We start from the raw sequence: 17977 nt of genomic DNA on the forward strand, positions 1-17977 counted from the left end.
GTGTGTTGCATAATTTATGTGATCATCTCTCTAATAATCATCCAAGGAAAGAATTTTTTTAGTTGTTGTATAATATAACTTTCCATGTAACCCACAGAAAAAATCTTTATAAACTTTTCACTTCCTTTTCCACTAGATGGCACTAGGACACTAAGATTCAAATTCTAACATCTCAGTTTGTTTATTTTATTGTGTGTTAAAGGTTTTGGATGGTCGTCCAAGATCTGAAGAAGCAACCTTTGCAGGAAGTACCCAAAAGGGTAGAAGAAATATGGCAAGAGTTTCTGGCCCCTGGGGCGCAAAGTGCCATCAATTTAGACTCCCACAGCTTTGAGAAGACAAGCCAAAATGTTAAAGATCCTGGGAGGTATACATTCGAAGATGCACAGGTATGAGATGAGGACATTTTTACTATGTTAATGAAATAATTATGAATACAAAAAAGCGAGTATTAGTTTTTACAGGTAAATGAGTTATAGGCTTCAGTGCCTCCTGTATTTCTTTGCCATCTTGTAAATTTAATAAAAAATAATAATAATAGAGTAATAGAAGTAGAAGCTTAAATAATTTCTAGTACTGTGCAAATATTTTAGGCCGGAGTGAAGCTGGGTTCAAAAATAGAAGTGATAATAATTTATTTTTATCAATGAACACGATGCAAAGTGATTTAAACAGAAATTTAAAGCAAATCAATATTCAGCTGCTCTTTGCCTTCAAAACAGCATCAGTTCTAGGTAACTTGCCCACAGTTTGTGAAGGAATTCGGCAGGTAAGTTGTTCTAGATCAGGAATAGGGAACCTTTGTCCCTCTATCTGTTGCAACTACAACTAAAATCCCTATCATGATGGGAATTGTAGTTTTGCAACAGCTGGATGACTGAATGTTCCCCATCCCTGTTCTAGATCTTTTGTGGATGTTGGCTTGCCCAGATACTGTATCTTCATGTAATTCCAAACAGACTGGATGATGATGAGATTAGTAGTGATGAGCGAATACTGTTCGATCGAATAGATATTCGATCGAATAGTAAGGTATTCGATTTATCGAATAGCTTGCCGAATATTCGAAAAATATTCGATAAGCGTTCAAATCCCCCAGCTTCTGTTTTTTACCTCCAAGTGGTCGAATAGATGTTTTTCAATAATCGAATACTAGTTCCCATAGACTTTAATGGGATTGAATATTCGATCGAATGTTCGGGAGATATTCGTACAAATATCAAATATTCGAATATTTTACTATTCGTTCATCACTGGAGATTAGGACTCTGTGGGGTCATATTACCGTTTCCAGTTTTTATGTATAGTTGAGTTGTTTTCAAGTGAAAGGTATCTGGGTTTTGGCCTCAGTTCTTCCATGAAGACCATTCCTTGCTAGACTTCTGTGAACAGTCGATGGATGTACCTGGGTCCCACTATGTCTACGAACCTCGGCGTTGCCCAATTCTTTGTGCTACTTTAAAAGAGCTTGAACAGCACAACTTAAACCTTTAAGTGACTCTGTACCCACAATCTGACCCCCACAAACCACTTGTACCTTCTTATAGCTGCTTTTAATCCAAGATCTGTCCTGGGGTCTGTTCAGCAGGTGATGCAGTTATTGTCCCAAAAAACAACTTTTAACCCCTAGGCGACCCTGGGCGTACCTGTAGGTCCAGGGCCACCTACGGGTGATCAGAGCGGGGCCGCATGGCAGCCACGCTCTGAACCGCCACGGCCCCTGGTGCTGCATGTAGCCCACGGTCCGATCGCCGTGCTCGCTAATAAGGTAATCGGATGCAGCTGTCAAAGATGACAGCTGCATCCGATGACCTGATGCAGCCGTTTCTTGGTGTCTAGTGGGGTGGATCACTCCTCCGGGACATTGTCCTGGAGGAGCGATCCACACTTCCTGCTCGGGCTGGGGTCAGGGCCGTAATAGCGCTGATCCCGGCTCGCCACTCGGTTGCTTCTGGCTGTAGCAGCCGGAAGCAATCGAGTTCCTATCTCATTGATTTATGCTGTATATCTATACAGCATAGATCTCAATGAGAGATCAGAGTACTTTTACTAGAAGTCCCTCAGGGGGAATAACCCTAACCCCAGGGGGGCTTCTAGTATATGTGTAAAAGTTAAAAAAAAAGTGTAATTATTAATTTAAAAAAACCCCTTCCCTAATAAAAGTTTGAATCCCCCCCCCCCTTTCCCATGTTATGAATAAAAATAAATAAATAAACAAACATGTTTGGTATCGCAGCGTGCGGAATCGCCCGAATTATTAATTAATCACATTACTGATCTCGCATGGTAAACGGCGTAAGCGCAAAAAAATCCCAATGTGCAAAATTGCGCATTTTTGGTCGCATTAAATCCAGAAAAATTGTAATAAAAAGCGATCAAAAAGTCGTATATGCGCAATCAAGGTACCGATAGAAAGATCACATCATGGCGCAAAAAATGACACCTGACACAGCGCCATAGACCAAAGGATAAAAGCGCTATAAGCCGGGGAATGGAGCAATTTTAAGGAACATATATTTGTTAACAATGGTTTTAATTTTTTACAGGCCATCAGATACAATAAAAGTTATACATGTTACATATCGTTGTAATCGTAACGAATTGAGGAACATATATAACAAGTCAGTTTTACCCCAGGGCAAATGGCGTTAAAAAAATACCATTCAAATAAAAGAAATGTGTTTTGTTTTTGTTTTTTTTTACAATTTCACCACACTTTGAATTTTTTCCTGCTTTTCCAGTGTACTTCATGAAAAAATTCAGCCTGTCATTGCAAAGTAAAATTAGTGACGCAAAAAATAATGGCCTTTTAAGCACAAGGAGGAAAAAACGAAAACACAAAAATTGAAATTGGCCCGGTCCTCAAAGGGTTAAATATACAGCCCTGTGTCAAATTGGCGTGGCCTAGAGTGTCTGAGCATTAGAGTTGCACCAGCCCTCTGTCCCTCCTCATCATTAGGAATGCCCCAGGCAGGATTTCTCCTATTCATCACCTGTGTGAACACTGCACATGTGTTGGATCGTTAAGGCACCTGTGCAGTTTTCAGACAAGTGATGAATAGAAAAAAAAACCTGCACAGGGGCATTCCTAATGGTGAGGAGGGACAGAGAGGCGTAAAAAGCCTGGGCACAGACACTCTAGGCCACGGCAGTTTGACATGGCTGCAAGTTTAAAAGTATTTTTTAGGACAATAACTGCATCACCTGCCGAACGGACCCCAGGACAGATCTTGGATTAAAAGCAGCTATCTGACGGTACAAGTGGTTTGGGGGGGAGGGGGGCAGATTGTGGGTACAGAGTCGCTTTACATCTGCTTGGATTTTTTTCCTACCTGGTAGAGATCTTTCTGCTGGAATATAATTACATTGTGTCCTGTTGCTGTGCACAGTCTGTCTATGGTGTACCACTTGTGATGTGACACTGTCCTCCGCAACCTCACCCTTGTAGCAGAGTTTGGCTGTTCCTTACCCAGTTTAAAGCCCAATACACAGCTGTTTCTGTTTTATTATCACCTGTTTGGTATAATTAGCAGATTATGCACCTTTCTACAATCCTACAAACCCCTGACTTACTGCAAGTGACCTAAAAGAACTAATTTTGCTTTGATGGCAATATTAATGCAATTTACATTTCTCTACTGTTCATTCACTTTGCATTTTCTTAATGGAAACCAGTCAGCACAATTGTGCTCATTAGGTTTCCATCAGCGCTTAATAGTTTTGGTCAGGAGTATGCATGGAGCGAGGCATGGAGAGTCGGCAACTAGTCATCTGGGCTTTGACTAGTTATGGCCCTCTGTCCTGTCAGCACTCTCTGCAGGGTGAAGGAGGCCAGTTAGAGCCCGCTAACTTGTCTCCTTACCCTTGAAGAGTGTGCTGACAGGACAAAGAGACGTAACTGGTCAAAACCCAGATGACAAGTCAATTTTTTGGGCGGATTAAGCTTGAGAATATCATTTAGTCAATGGGACAGACGGCACTTCAAGCACGTCTGACACGTGGCCTCCGCTTGAACTTTTCCTAGTGTGAACATACTCTTACTTCTCCTTCAGCAGTACTTTAACTGCCTTAATAAAAGTATCCAGCTCAATGCTTTCAGCATTAGATAAAAAGATCCAGCCATTTGGCACGGAACAAACCTAGTTGCCATGATGACGTATTTCCATCCAGCCTCAGATTACAGTCAGCAATGAGTCTTTCCATATAAACATCAGAGGGATGGCGCAGTTTGCTGTGCATAATGTAGAGGCTCATCATACAATGAATTGAGTTTTGTGAGTTTAACGTAACTATCTATATTGTGTTTCAGGAACACATCTACAAACTCATGAAGAGTGATAGTTATGCACGGTTCTTGCGTTCCAATGCCTACCAGGATTTACTGATGATGAAAAAGAAGGTAGAGTTTGGGGTGAACATGCTTGCATCCACTGCACATTACTGATTCTGGCCTGCTGCTTGCTACTAGTGTGGAAATGAAAACCGTGTTTCTGTCTGTTCTCATCTTCTTTGCACGAGGACTAAATGTCATCTCTTTCCCAGCTACTTAACATAATACAGTTATGCTTTACTGCCTAGGCTGTTGTAATATAGCATTGGTGCAAACTAAGTTAGACCAAGTTTTTGTTCGATATGACTTTGAATCAGGATCACTTTGCCATGAAGATTAACACATAACGGATTTCTAGCAAATTTCAAGGTGTACATATTGCAGCAAATCCATTACGATACTTTTTACCATTAGATTCTATAGCCCTCCATTCTGGCAGAGGATTTTAATTCCACTGCCAAAATGTAATAGCAGCTTTCTTTAACTAATTCCATGCCGTGCCGGTAAAAATAACAAAGACATCATACTTACCTGCACATGTTCCTCCGGTGCACTCCCGTCTGCTTGTCCAGTCCCGACTTGCTGACAGCCCGCTCAGCCAATCACTGTGCTTTCCCATCACAGTCAGTGATTGGCCGAGCGGTCTGTCATTGAGCTGGAACCCAAAGAAGCAGACAGGAACATGCTAGAGGAACAGGGGCAGGTAAGCATGGTGTCTTTATTATTTTTACCCAGTATGAAATGCAGTATGAAATGCACTGCAAACTCGTTACAAGAGAACGTACCCTAAACATGAATGGTCTTACCAGATAAGATACTTACATGAGTCTTCCTCCTATTCCAACTGTAATGTTTTAGGCCGGGTTCACACTGCATTTTTGCAGTCCATTTTATGGAAAAATATGGATGAAAACGGATGCAATCTGTTCGGATCTGTTTTTTTTTGTTTTTTTTTTATGTATACCATCTCTGCAATCTATATCTGACATGGGAGTCCTTCCCCTATAGCAGGCATGTCCAAACTTTTTTCGAAGAGTGCCAAATTTGATGAAGTGAACATGTGCGAGGGCCGACCATTTTACATGCTACATGCTATATGCTTTATAACACAGGCAGATAATAGCAAGCTGGATACCTGGGGGGCCGTAAAAGTTCGGAACACGGGCCGCAAATGGCCCTCCGGCCGGACTTTGGACATGCCTGCCCTATAGCAACTAGAATTTGTGTACTGTAAATGGGTTCCTAGGAGACAGGTTATGCAATGTGATGAGATTTTACTCAGAAGGCAGCTGAGAGACAAGGAAATTGCCTTTATATCGTAAAGAATAATTTTTGTAAATCATATAATTGTAGGGGTATTGTAGCTTTACCAAAAAGCTAAAGCCAATCTTTGCTCACTGTCCAGATACGTGGCTTGTTATAGTCCAGAGTCATCAAAACTTTGTCTTGGGATTAGACATCCGCAAACTTTGAGCATGCTTAGGGGGTTATCTGGATATATCCAATCTTTTAGTGTTTTGCTTGGACATCGTCCAATCCCCTACTTGTTGCTTCTGCTTGGGAGTGGGACACAGCAGCAGCCAATGACTGGCTAACTAGGCCGCCACAGCCTAGACTAGTCTATCTTGGAAGTAGGAAGAAGAGCGACAATCGGGGGATTGAATGATGTTGCTCCAGGGGACCACTTCCTTTAAATATTATTATAGTGGCCCAAAGTACATATCAAATTTTTTTTTATCTGGATAACCCCTCTAAACACATCTTTGCTAGATAGAAAGTCAAGAAAGGGATATGTGCATGAAGGTTTGGGTGCCAATAGTTCAGGATTACATGTATTATTACCTAAGAATCTAAAACAATTGTGCAGGGTAATAAAACATTTTTTCCCCTTTGTAAAGCTACTGCTGCAGCCATGGTGGGTATAAACTCCGCAAGCTGAACAGTAGAGTTATACTGTGCTGCTGGGAATGAAGCACTCGGTTCTTTATGGCAGCTCCATACGAATGAATAGAGCCACTAGTCATGTGCCAAACCTGCAGCTCTTTTCATAATACAGAAGCATGGGGGCTATTCTGGAGATCATTGGGGGGGTACAGAGGTCAGACACCCCCTCCCCCTGCAATCTCTTACTTGTTTCCTAGACAAGTTAGTTTAAGATGCTCCTCTTCCTCATTCTAATTGGAGGCCAGGACAAATGGGACATGCCGTGTAGCCCTTAGTGTAAGTTTGTAAAATGTTCAGTGATATTTAAATGAGAAGTCCGGCGAAAATTTTTATTAAAGTATTGTATTGCCCCCCAAAGGTTATACAAATCACCAATATACACTTATTACAGGAAATGCACATAAAGTGCTTTTTTCCCTGCACTTACTACTGCATCAAGGCTTCACTTCCTGGATAACATGGTGATGTCACTTCCTGGATAACATGGTGATGTCACTTCCTGGATAACATGGTGATGTCACTTCCTGGATAAACATGGTGATGTCACTTCCTGGATAACATAGTGATGTCCCTTCCTGGATAACATGGTGATGTCACTTCCTGGATAACATGGTGATGTCCCTTCCTGGATAACATGGTGATGTCACTTCCTGGATAACATGGTGATGTCACTTCCTGGATAACATGGTGATGTCACTTCCTGGATAACATGGTGATGTCACAACCTGACTCCCAGAGCTGTGCGGGCTGTGGCTGCTGGAGAGGATGATGGCAGAGGGATGCTCAGTGTCCCTCCAGTGCCCTGTGTCCCTCAGTGTCCCCCTGCCATCATCCTCTCCAGCAGCCACAGCCCGCACAGCTCTGGGAGTCGGGTCGTGACATCACCATGTTATCCAGGAAGGGACATCACCAGAAGTGACATCACCTTGTTATCCAGGAAGTGACATCACCATGTTATCCAGGAAGTGACATCACTATGTTATCCAGGAAGTGAAGCCTTGATGTAGTAATACGTGCAGGGAAAAAAGAACTTTATGTGCATTTCCCGTAATAAGTGTATATTGGTAATTATAACTTTTGGGGGGTAATACAATACTTTCATAAACGTTTTTGCCGGACTTCTCCTTTAACATCTTGTGTAGACTTTATAAGGTGTTTGATTTCCTTCTGGTTTCTATCAAACCACACGTAACTACTTTTAACTTTTTATTGATGCAAATAGTTGAAAGTAACCTGTCCCCATTCTACTCCATACTGTGATAAAGAAAAAACGAATACTCCATGCTAAGTGCTGGTTACCTTGTTGGGATTGTGTGGAGGGTATAGTGCAATAAATTCAATATACTATGGTAGTCGGCACAAAATCCCGGACATTCCGCCTGGTCACTGATACATTAGAGATTGCTAGACAAATAATGTTATATGTGGACATGTTAGATACTGTCAAAACAGTAAGTTAATGAGTGCAACTTATGGGGGGAGGGAGGGGTGTAATGCTCTAGCAAAAAGTTTTTGTTTGTTTTTTTGTTTGGTTGGTTTTTTTTACCCCAGAAAACTGGCATGCAGTTCTTGAAAATTTGCGAGGCCTCTGGGTAATGCGAATGACAGCTCAGGGGCCCAGTATATTGCTGATGCAGCGGGCCCCTTAGCAGCTGCTACAGTGGTCATTACACCCCTGATACCATGTATAATATGGTTGCACAACAAATAAATTTTCAGCAGCCAGGCTTGTTTCAGAGACGGTAGCTGTACTGGGAAGGTACAATAGCCCCCATAGAGAATAAATAGAGTGGCAGTCACTGGAGCCCCCTCCACCGCTACATTTTGACAGGAAACTGGGGTCTCTGTTTTCAAGATGGCAGTGGGTCCTAGCATCTAAAGCCCTGTAACCACACAGTTATTCCCTGTACCTTGTATAAAGAATAACTAATAGTAAAACAATACTTCTAGGGGGGAGGCATACAATTGTCATAGTCAGTCCCCTGCTCAGGATTTCCCCCTAGTGGACACATAATGGGGCCAGAGAAGTTGGATACAACTGTAATTGCATAGTAAAAATTTCCATGTGTCCCTGTCATTTGAAAATGTCATAGACACGTCAAAAGATTTTGATCTTTTGGGGTCTGGGTAGTTAGAATCCCCAATATCGCTAAAAGAGGTGGAAAAAGGATTTAGCTAAACCAGGGGTAGGGAACCTTGGCTCGCCAGCTGTTGCAAAACTGAATCTCCCATCATGCCTGGACAGCCAAAGCTTTAGCTGGAGAGCCAAGGTTCCCTACTCCTGAGCTAATCGCTGCTTTCCCTGTCTCTCTCCTTAAGGGTGGGTTCACACTACGGAATCCACATGGATAAGTTATGGCCGATTCCGTTACTTGTACCCGCTCACGTGTCCGCCCATGCCATAGACCCCATTCTATGGCTGGGTGGATTCCGCCTTCTGCCGAAAGAACTGACATGTCAATCCCCCCGACCATAGAATGGGGTCTATGGCACGGACGAAGACGCGCCGCTGCGAGCAGGAACGAGCGACTGAATCTGCCTGAACTTATCTGAGTGGATTCCGTAGTGTGAACTTACCCTAATGCAGGAGACAGACTCCATAGACTCTATAGTATGGGCATTGCCATACTCTATAGTCCTTGGAGCTATGGGTTTCCAGGATGATACTGTAATGGCACTTTTTTTTCTTTTTTTCTTTTTTAAATGAATGTTTGCTATATTCCTATATATACTGTAATCATGTTCTGAAACACACATTACTGCATTAATCTAACCTGCTCTCAGCAATCTCAGCACATATTAAACTCTGCTGGTCTATGTGCATGTTTGTCAGCTGCTTGGATGTTTCGTATTAATTGTATTCGCCTCCATTCATAACGTTTGGTTATCCTGTGGCTGCCTTCCTGTGGTCCTTTCTGACTCATACATAGTGACCGTGTGTGAGATTTATTCATTCTAATCTGACATGGACTGTTTGTTTGTTTTTGTTTTTTTTTATCTATTTAGGAAATTATTGTTAATAAAATATTACAAAATAAAAAAAGCACAAATCACGTGAGAAACTGCGATACTACATAACATCTACTTATTTACTTAATAACAAATAAAATAGAATGAAAGATTAAAAAAAAACAACATTATTTTTGTAAAGTTTTTTAAAATTAGGGAAAAGTTTAGTGTATTACTTTATTACTGATAAAGTTTACAGTAACTATAGGTTCACCTCCAATAGTTAAACTTGTTCTAAAAGTTTATATAATGGAATTATAGGTACAAGTTCAGGATGTCCATCATCATCTAATAAAGAGGTTAATAAAGATAATATATAAAATATATATATATATAGTATACTGCTTTAAAAGTGATGACTAGAGATGAGTGAACCTCGAGCGTGCTATATTTGATTACTGCTGGAAGAAGTTGGATGCAGCCCTGGAGAGTCCTAGGCTGTATCCTAGGCTATGGCTGTATCCAGAGGTGGCAGCAGAGAGCGCTGTATCAGACTGGAGAGAATAAACCACTTCCTGCAGGACATACAGCAGCTGATGAGTACTGTAAGACTTGAACTGAAGTAAATTACAAATCTCTGGCACTTTCTTGCACCAGTTGATATGAAAGAAAATATATTTTTTGTTGAACTATCCCTTTAAGTGAAGATGCACTAAAGATTTTACTCCATGGCGAGTGGAAATTTACTACATTGTAATTTAAATAAAAAAAATACATTGAACTGAAAATGTAACAAGTTCAAATTATGAGATTTATAAACATTTAATATTTAAATACAATGATCAGTATAGTAATTATATAATTTTTCCCCAAAATATATTGGACTAAATAACTAAATTCACATTATTTCATTGCTTTGGCAAACAATTCTTAATGCTTCTACAGTGCAGATTTTATTATTATTTTTTTTATTCTTTATTTTTGGCTCTTCTGACATTTGCTAGCATAGTAAGCGCTCACTGCTAAAGGTTGAAGGTTTTTTTTTTCCTGTATTTTTTCTTTCCCAAACCCTTTTTATGTTTAAGACTGAGAATGAGCAAGGTCGTAGAACCTCCCTAGAAAAGTTCACTCGCAGCGTGGTAAGTTGTGGTGCAGCAAAGACGTTTTTTTTTTTTTTTGGCACACTTCAAAGCTGTGAATTATAAAGTGAGTTTATATTGTTGCTTGCTGATTTGTGATGTTACATGTTATGTAATTTCCCATGTGTTGCTATTATGTTGGAATGCTGTGTTGTGCTCAGTCTGTTCGCTTACAAAGGCCTGCATCCCAATGGACAAACCTAGACTACCTGGCATTTAAAATACTTCCATCCAATAGTCTACCTACCCGAGAACCTTCTGCTGTAATGGAATTGTGATACTTTTGTTATACTTTTAATTGTTCATAACTTATTCCTACACAGTTACGTGTACAGTTTTAGGAGCTATATTAACACACCCGACTGATGTTATAGCATTGGGACATTTGTGTGAGAGATTCCAGTTGTTGCTTCTAGGACTATTGTGAGTCAAGGATTAAAAGGGTGCTCCAGCGTGGAGGCACTTTTTGGGGGGGAACGGGGAGGAGGTGGCTGAAATAAAAGACGTCCACTTACCTCCCCGGTTCCAGCGTCGGGTCCCGCATCACGGTGCCCGGTTCCTGGCCGCTTCCTGGTGTCTGACGCCGCCCGAGGCGCTACGTCTTAGGGCCGCTCAGCCACTCAGTGAAGGAGGCGGGATCCGTTTGAAGTCCGCTCGGATCCCGCCTCCTTCCTTGAGTGGCTGAGAGGTCCTGAGACGTAGCGTCTCGGGCGGCGCCAGCCACCAGGAAGCGTCCGGGCACAGGAGTGACGTGATGCGGGACCCAACGCTGGAACCAAGGAGGTAAGTGGACGTCTTTTATTTTAGCCACCTCCTCCTCGGTCCCCCAAAAAAGTGCCCCCACGCTGGAGCACCCCTTTAATTGTTGAAACTGTTAGGCCACGTTCACACAATTTTTAACGACCATTATTTATTGCTCAAAATAACAGCCATCAGTTTGAGTACCAAATAACGGCTGTTGTTTAACACACTTAAAGAGAAAGTACCATCAGGTACACTCTCTTTAAAATCACACATGAATCGAACAGCGCCGGCACGGGGAAGGCCTGCTTCCCGCGTACAGCGCCTTTCTATTCAAGGTTATCGGCCGGGGGTGAAGCACTGGAGGCGGTCTTGATAAAGACATGAAACATATACAACAAGCACATGATGCTACACCTGCATTATCACCCTACTACTTGCACTGCCTCTTGACTAAATATGCCGCCATATGACTATACAGGGGCATATGTTGGAGGCATTTTTCTAAGCCATGCATAAAAAATAATAATGGCACAAAGGGGACCAGCAGAATGTCAGATAGGCGGTTTTAATGTAATGAGAGGTTAAAGATTTAGGAATTAATTCCAATATGTGCTTAACACATTGTGAAAAGCTAGTATATAGTGATTATTAACATGGTTATTATTTTAAAGGGAACCTGTCACCTTGAAAATGCTACCTAAGCTATGGCCATCATGTTACAGAGCAGAAGGAGCTGAGCGGATTGATATATATATTTATGGGAAAAGATTCAGTATAACTTGTAATTTATTGATTGAAATCTCTGATGTTTCCAGACTAAAGAGTCCTGTCCATTGAGTGACCCCGCCCACTGGACTCCTTATCACAGAATGAGCAGGGATTTCACTTGACAAGTTACAAGTTATACTGAATCTTTTCCTACAAAGATTTATATCAATCCGCTCAGCTCTTCCTGCTCTATAACATGATGGCGGTAGATTAGACAGCATTGTCTTGGTGACAGGTTCCCTTTAAAAGCATGTTACAAGGATGAGCGTTTCAAACTGGAAAGAAATCTAGAGATCATTTGTAATACGTAGCTTAACATGATAACTGGTGAAGTACTTTATTTCTGTAGCTTTAAATCATGATCACTTTGCCCTTGTCCAGAGGGTAAATAAATATTTCTCAATGTCAGACTTGCTAACCACTTGTCCTTGTACTATTTTGACATGACATGGTGCACAAATCTAAGCGGTAACCTGAAAAAACATCAACAAATAGATACGAAGCTAGCTGTTTCCTTCCTAGAAAACTTTTAGTTTTAATAAGAACGTAATTCAATCAGATACTCAAGATACTCACAAGGCTTGTGGCAAATGTCTGAAAACCATATCTTTTAGACTGTTAACTGAGCCGTTCAGGGTTTTGTTTGAAGGTTTTTTCCTTTTGGACAGCATTAGTTGCACAGCTTGCAGTAAAAACAGTGGAAATCTTGAAAGAACCCATAGATACGTCAATAGGATTTATTTGGCACCATTTGGATCCATTGTGCTATGGATGTGGCACATCACTGTGGCTTGCATTAAATGGACACATTGGTAAATTTCCCTACATTAACTGAAGTCCTGTTACTTCTATGGTTGATTGCATTGAGGACATAGAAATCTGAATCATCAACCCTAAACTTCTTGTTAACAATCTTGGAAGGTTAGGTAAGGAAAAGTCAGCTGCCTGGCACACAGAACAGAGGCAACAGAGTGAGATGAGATGGTGGCATGTCTAATCCTTCTAGGGGAAATTTATTCCAATCCAAGATAGAGGGCAAGGTGGTGGACATTCCAGACTTATGATGAGAAGAAAGGATAAATATCTCTCACACCTCTTGAGCAAAGAGATGTCCCTTCAAGTCAAGTCTCGCTCAGTCAAGGAGCCTTAGAACATTGACTGGGGACTTTATGCCAAGCCAATCTCTCCAAAAGGAAAAATTTCCCATCTGCAGACAGCTGTTTCGGGGGTTTTGCCCCTCATCAGTGCAGAGCAGGGTGTTGGCTGGCTAGTGAGCAGTCTATCAAGAGACTTACTAACCATTGCTGCACCACTGAGAATTCTTTCTTCATAGAGACGTGTAGAGACTTAAAGCGACTCTGTACCCACAATCTGACCCCCCAAATCACTTGTACCTTCAGCTGCTTTTAATCCAAGATCTGTCCTGGGGTCCGTTCGGCAGGGGATGCAGTTATTGTCATAAAAACAACTTTTAATCCTACAGCGCTGTGTCTAACGGCCGGGGCTTACATTTGTATATGCATTAGGCTGGCACACCCTCTCTGTCCTTCCTCCCCGCCCTCCTCATTAGGAATGCTCCAGGCAGATTGCTTCCTATTCCCCACTTGTGTGTATAATGAACATGGGCTGGATCGTTAATACACCTGTGCAAAGCTCAAACAGCAGTAAATGTTCCTGGATCATTCCTAATAATGAGGAGGGTGGAGAGGAAGGACAGAGAGGGTGTGCCAGCCTAATGCATATACAAATGTAAGCCCCGGCCGTTAGACAGAGCGCTGCCGGATTAAAAGTTGTCTTTATGACAATAACTGCATCCCCTGCCAAACAGACCCCAGGACAGATCTTGGATTAAAAGCAGCTATCCGAAGGTACAAGTGGTTTGGAGGGGACAGATTGTGGGTATAGAGTCACTTTAAAGACCATTGCTCCACTGAGAATCCTTTTTCCCCAGAATTCTCAGTGGAGCAGCAATGGTCTGTGAGTCTCCACATGACTCTATGACGGGCTCTCCTTGTGGAGAGTCACTACCCCTTTGACCCAAGACTCATGGTGAAAAATTGTGGCTTGTTTATTCACTCAAGTGCGACCTTTCGACTCTACTAAAGGTTCTTTTTCAAGCTTGATGTTGTAAAACTCTGGGAAGCAGAAAAATTATAAATGGCTTCCACTTGAAGTTGACTTATTGAGCATTAATAGTTTGTGCTACACGATTTAGAACTTGTATAGGGGGTAGGGATGTTTCAGCATAGACAACCCCTTGAATATGTAAAGTGCTTCAATAAACAATTGATTGGCGTGGTTGCAGCTCCTTGTGATAAGGTTGATTTTGCAGAGGCAATCTGCCTAAATGTAGAACTACTTGTAGCTCTTCAACTGGTCATTACATGGATGGACCTGCTCCGCAAGAGCTGCTGCTTATAGTCTTAAGCAGGGGAGTATTTAGTATCTCGTAATAGAGCCTATAGATGGACGTTGTCCTTAGCTACTGTATTTCTGTGGCAAAATGTATAGGCAGAAAAATCTACTCATTGTCTCTCTCTTTTACAGAATTTCAAAATAAAAATTTTAGCATAACTCTAAATGGACTGTTTGACAACGTCATGTAAAATTGAACTTCTTTGTTTTTGTTCTATCCTGCAGGGGAAATCTTTGACATCTAAACGCCTCACTGGTCTCATGCAATCCTCCTGACAACCCTGGACAGAAATGCTGTCACCCAGCACCAAGCTCCCTCCAGAGAAGGAACGGTTTTAGGCAAGGAAATGGGTCACTGTGAAAGAAAACAAAAATTTAAGAAGAAATTGGCATCCGTCCTGTCTAACTCAGATGTTCATTGTCCCTCAGTTGCATCAACGGTTTTTAGCTTGAGCAGCTTTCCAATGACCCTAAGTTGCCAAGTACTTTTCTTTTCTTTTGTGTTTAGATTGATATTTGAGATCACACAATGCAGTAAAAGGAGGGTCAGGAACGGAGGATGTTTTTAGACTAAATCAGCAATAACAGGAGACAAGACCGAGATCGATGTGAAACTCTCCATCTGTATTCTCCTCGGCATCTCGCTGCAACTGATATTTTCACCACCAAGAACCGAGACAACTACCTTTTACATCAGTTCAAGTTAAAATAAAAAAAAATACATAAAGCCTGAAACTGCTAATTCTTAAAACATGAACGAGTCTGTTTCTCCTGCGTCCTAGACTGCAGACATCTGACTTTATTTTATTTCTGTGTGTGTCCCTGTTCGAGAGACAATTGACAACATTCGCTCTGCATAGTCTATCCTTCCAAACGCATGATGCTGCTCCAAAGATAGCATTACGAGTCAAGGTTAAACACAAAAAGTTGTTTAAAGGAAAACGTATATAGCAAGTCATGTTGTTTTCTTTCTTTTTTTTTTTTTTATAATCTTTCATTTGACTTTTTTTTTTTTTTTTGCCACTGCATGCATTTCAAGTAAAAGCAGCACAATTGTTTACAGTATATGTCACTCTCTCTCTTCCCCACAGCTCATCTGCGGTGACCAGACACAAGCTAGCTTGCTTGTAACCTATTTCTTTTTGCGAAGTATCAGACGAATCATTCCAATGTCGTATCTCACAGTTCAGCAAATAATCAGCTGAGATATATTCATTAGAAGAAAAAAAAAAATGGTAATCACTTTAGTTATAATCTAGTAAAGTGCAAGACATTTCCCACTGTAGTTGGATATAAATGGAAAAAAAAACTTAGTATAACCTTAGAGAAAACAAAATACAATGAAATGCAATTGATTTGTCACCTGTAAGGCTAAAGAGGTATTATAGGCCTTTCTTTTTTTTTTTTTTTTTTTTTTTTTTGGAACTCTTGCATTGTCATTATTAAATGCTGATGGCTTTGTGGGTTACTGTAGCATTCTGGGTTCCTTCAAAACAAAACAAAAAATCTTACAGTAGTAAAAATGATTTGAAAAGAAACCACGTGGGACTTAACGTGCATTTTGTTCTTGTGGCGCGTTGCTTATTTCCAGACCATACATTTGGTTGTTTTTTGTGCATAAAGAAAACTGTAAGACTGGGTTCACATATATAGTATTTTGATCAGTACAGTGGTACTTTGGATCTAGAACTTAGAGGGAACCTGTCACCCCCCGTGCCGGGGTGACAGGCTCCCGACCCCCTGCTAGAGATCCGGATACTTACCCGATCACATCCCGCTTCTTCAGCCGGTCCGGGACGGAGATATCCCTGTGGGAAGCCCGGCGCGTGCGCGCTCCTGGGATGAGTCCGAAGCTCATAGAGAATGAATGGAGCAGTCATTCTCTATGAGCATCTGATTCATCTCAGGAGCGTGGACATCTCCGTCCCCGGACCGGCTAAAGAAGCGGGACCCGGCGTGATTGGGAAGTATCCGGGTCTCTAGCGGGGGTTCGGGAGCCTGTCACCCCGGCACGGGGTGTGACAGGTCCTCTTTAAATGAGAAGTCTGGTGAAAATTTTTATTAAAGTATTGTACTGCCCCCCAAAAGGTATTCAAATTACTAATATACACTTATTACAGGAAATGCTTGTAAAGTGCTTTTTTCCCTGCACTTACTACTGCATCAAGGCTTCACTTCCTGGATAACATGGTGATGTCACTTCCTGGGTAACATGGTGATGTCACAACCCAACTCCCAGAGCTGTGCGGCTATGGCTGCTGGAGAGGATGATGGTAGAGGGACACTGAGGGACACAGGGCACTGGAGGGACAATGAGCATCCCTCTGCCATCATCCTCCCCAGCAGCCACAGCCTGCACAGTTCTGGGAGTCGGGTCGTGACATTACCATGTTATCCAGGAAGTGACATCACCATGTTATCGAGGAAGTGACATCACCATGTTTTCCAGGAAGAGAAGCTTTAATGTATTGGTAAGTGCAGGGAAAAAAATCACTTTACAAGCATTTCCCGTAATAAGTGTATATTGGGGATTTGTATAACTTTTGGGAGACAATACAATACTTTAATTAAAAAATTTCACCGGACTTCCCCTTTAATTGGTTTGGGAAAGCAGTTTGAGAACTGAGCAGTCTGAAACCCAGCAGTGTTTTCCTATAGGAAGTAATGTAAATGTGTTTATCCTTCTTTTGTCTCCTAAACTCTGTATAATATTAAATAAGTACAAAATAATTCAATAATGTTCATAAACAAGAGGCACTTATAGTTCTGTAGTCACAAATCCCTCACTTATCCTTTACTGTATAGAGTTGCCCCCCCTCCCAGCACTGTAACAGATGGGAGATGGTGCACTGACTATTTCCATCTCTCCTTCTGAAACTGTTACGGATATAGGTGGAAACTCCAGGACAGTCACCTCTTTTTCTTCTTCTACATTACGATAGTCATCCTCAGGTCTGGAACGTGTGGTTTAAGATCAGCATTCTTTTACAATCTAATTGTCATATTTACCAAAGTTTACACTCTATTAATGGGCAGTGTGACAGCTCAGGGAGTATCTGCTCTGCCTCTCATGCTGTAAACCCAGGTTCAAATCCCATAAGATCACTTGTTTATGTCTCAAAAGGGTTAAGAAATTTCAAATTTTTCCATAATCAGCTACCCCACCAGACAGCGGTTATATATAGGATACGGCTTCCCAACCAGGACTTTAAGCTACTATTCCATGGAGGCAGCATAGGGAGATTCGAACCAGGGACCCCAGCATCCTCCTGGCCCTTTACCCCCTGAGCCATCTCCTGGTCTGAGATATAAGGGAAGGTTTGTCAGTGTCATTATTGAGATGGAGGAGACAGAGCCAATGTTCACAGCCAAAATAAATGGGTTTCCTTGCAGGTAGCAATGGGCAGCAGGATAGCTCAGGGGGTATCTTCTCTGCCTTCCATGCTGTAGACCCAGGTTCAAATCCCCCTTAGATCACTTGGCCCTTGGTGAATTGTCCTAACTTGATTACAAAATTCCAAATTTTTCTATAACCACCATCTGTATTATAGTCATGTATAGTATACGGAGTCTATACCCAACAATGCCAGCACAGGATTCGAACCAGGGACTCCAGGATCCTTGCTCAGCCTCCTGGCCCTTTAGCCCCTGAGCCATCTCCTGCTCTGATACATATAAGGGAAGGGTT

At 41.7% G+C, this 17977-nt stretch overlaps 1 protein-coding gene across 9 annotated transcripts in view; it reads left to right on the forward strand.

Annotated features, from left to right (window-relative positions):
• Window positions 1-15875, forward strand: part of RGS6 (regulator of G protein signaling 6) — a 290618-nt gene extending 274743 nt beyond the window's left edge. For 8 of the 9 annotated variants that reach the window (XM_069949176.1, XM_069949181.1, XM_069949178.1 and 5 more), the window contains 3 exons: window positions 203-389; window positions 4310-4399; window positions 14515-15875. In XM_069949176.1, the coding sequence (XP_069805277.1) occupies window positions 203-389; window positions 4310-4399; window positions 14515-14565 (328 nt within the window). In that variant the 3' untranslated portion in view covers window positions 14566-15875. Of the gene's footprint in view, window positions 1-202; window positions 390-4309; window positions 4400-10308; window positions 10363-14514 lie in introns of all 9 variants that reach the window. The other variant, XM_069949184.1, reaches the window with a different exon arrangement.
• The last annotated feature ends 2102 nt before the right edge of the window (window positions 15876-17977 follow it).

The sequence above is a fragment of the Dendropsophus ebraccatus genome, chromosome 13, assembly GCF_027789765.1.
Source record: "Dendropsophus ebraccatus isolate aDenEbr1 chromosome 13, aDenEbr1.pat, whole genome shotgun sequence".
Taxonomy (NCBI): domain Eukaryota; kingdom Metazoa; phylum Chordata; class Amphibia; order Anura; family Hylidae; genus Dendropsophus; species Dendropsophus ebraccatus.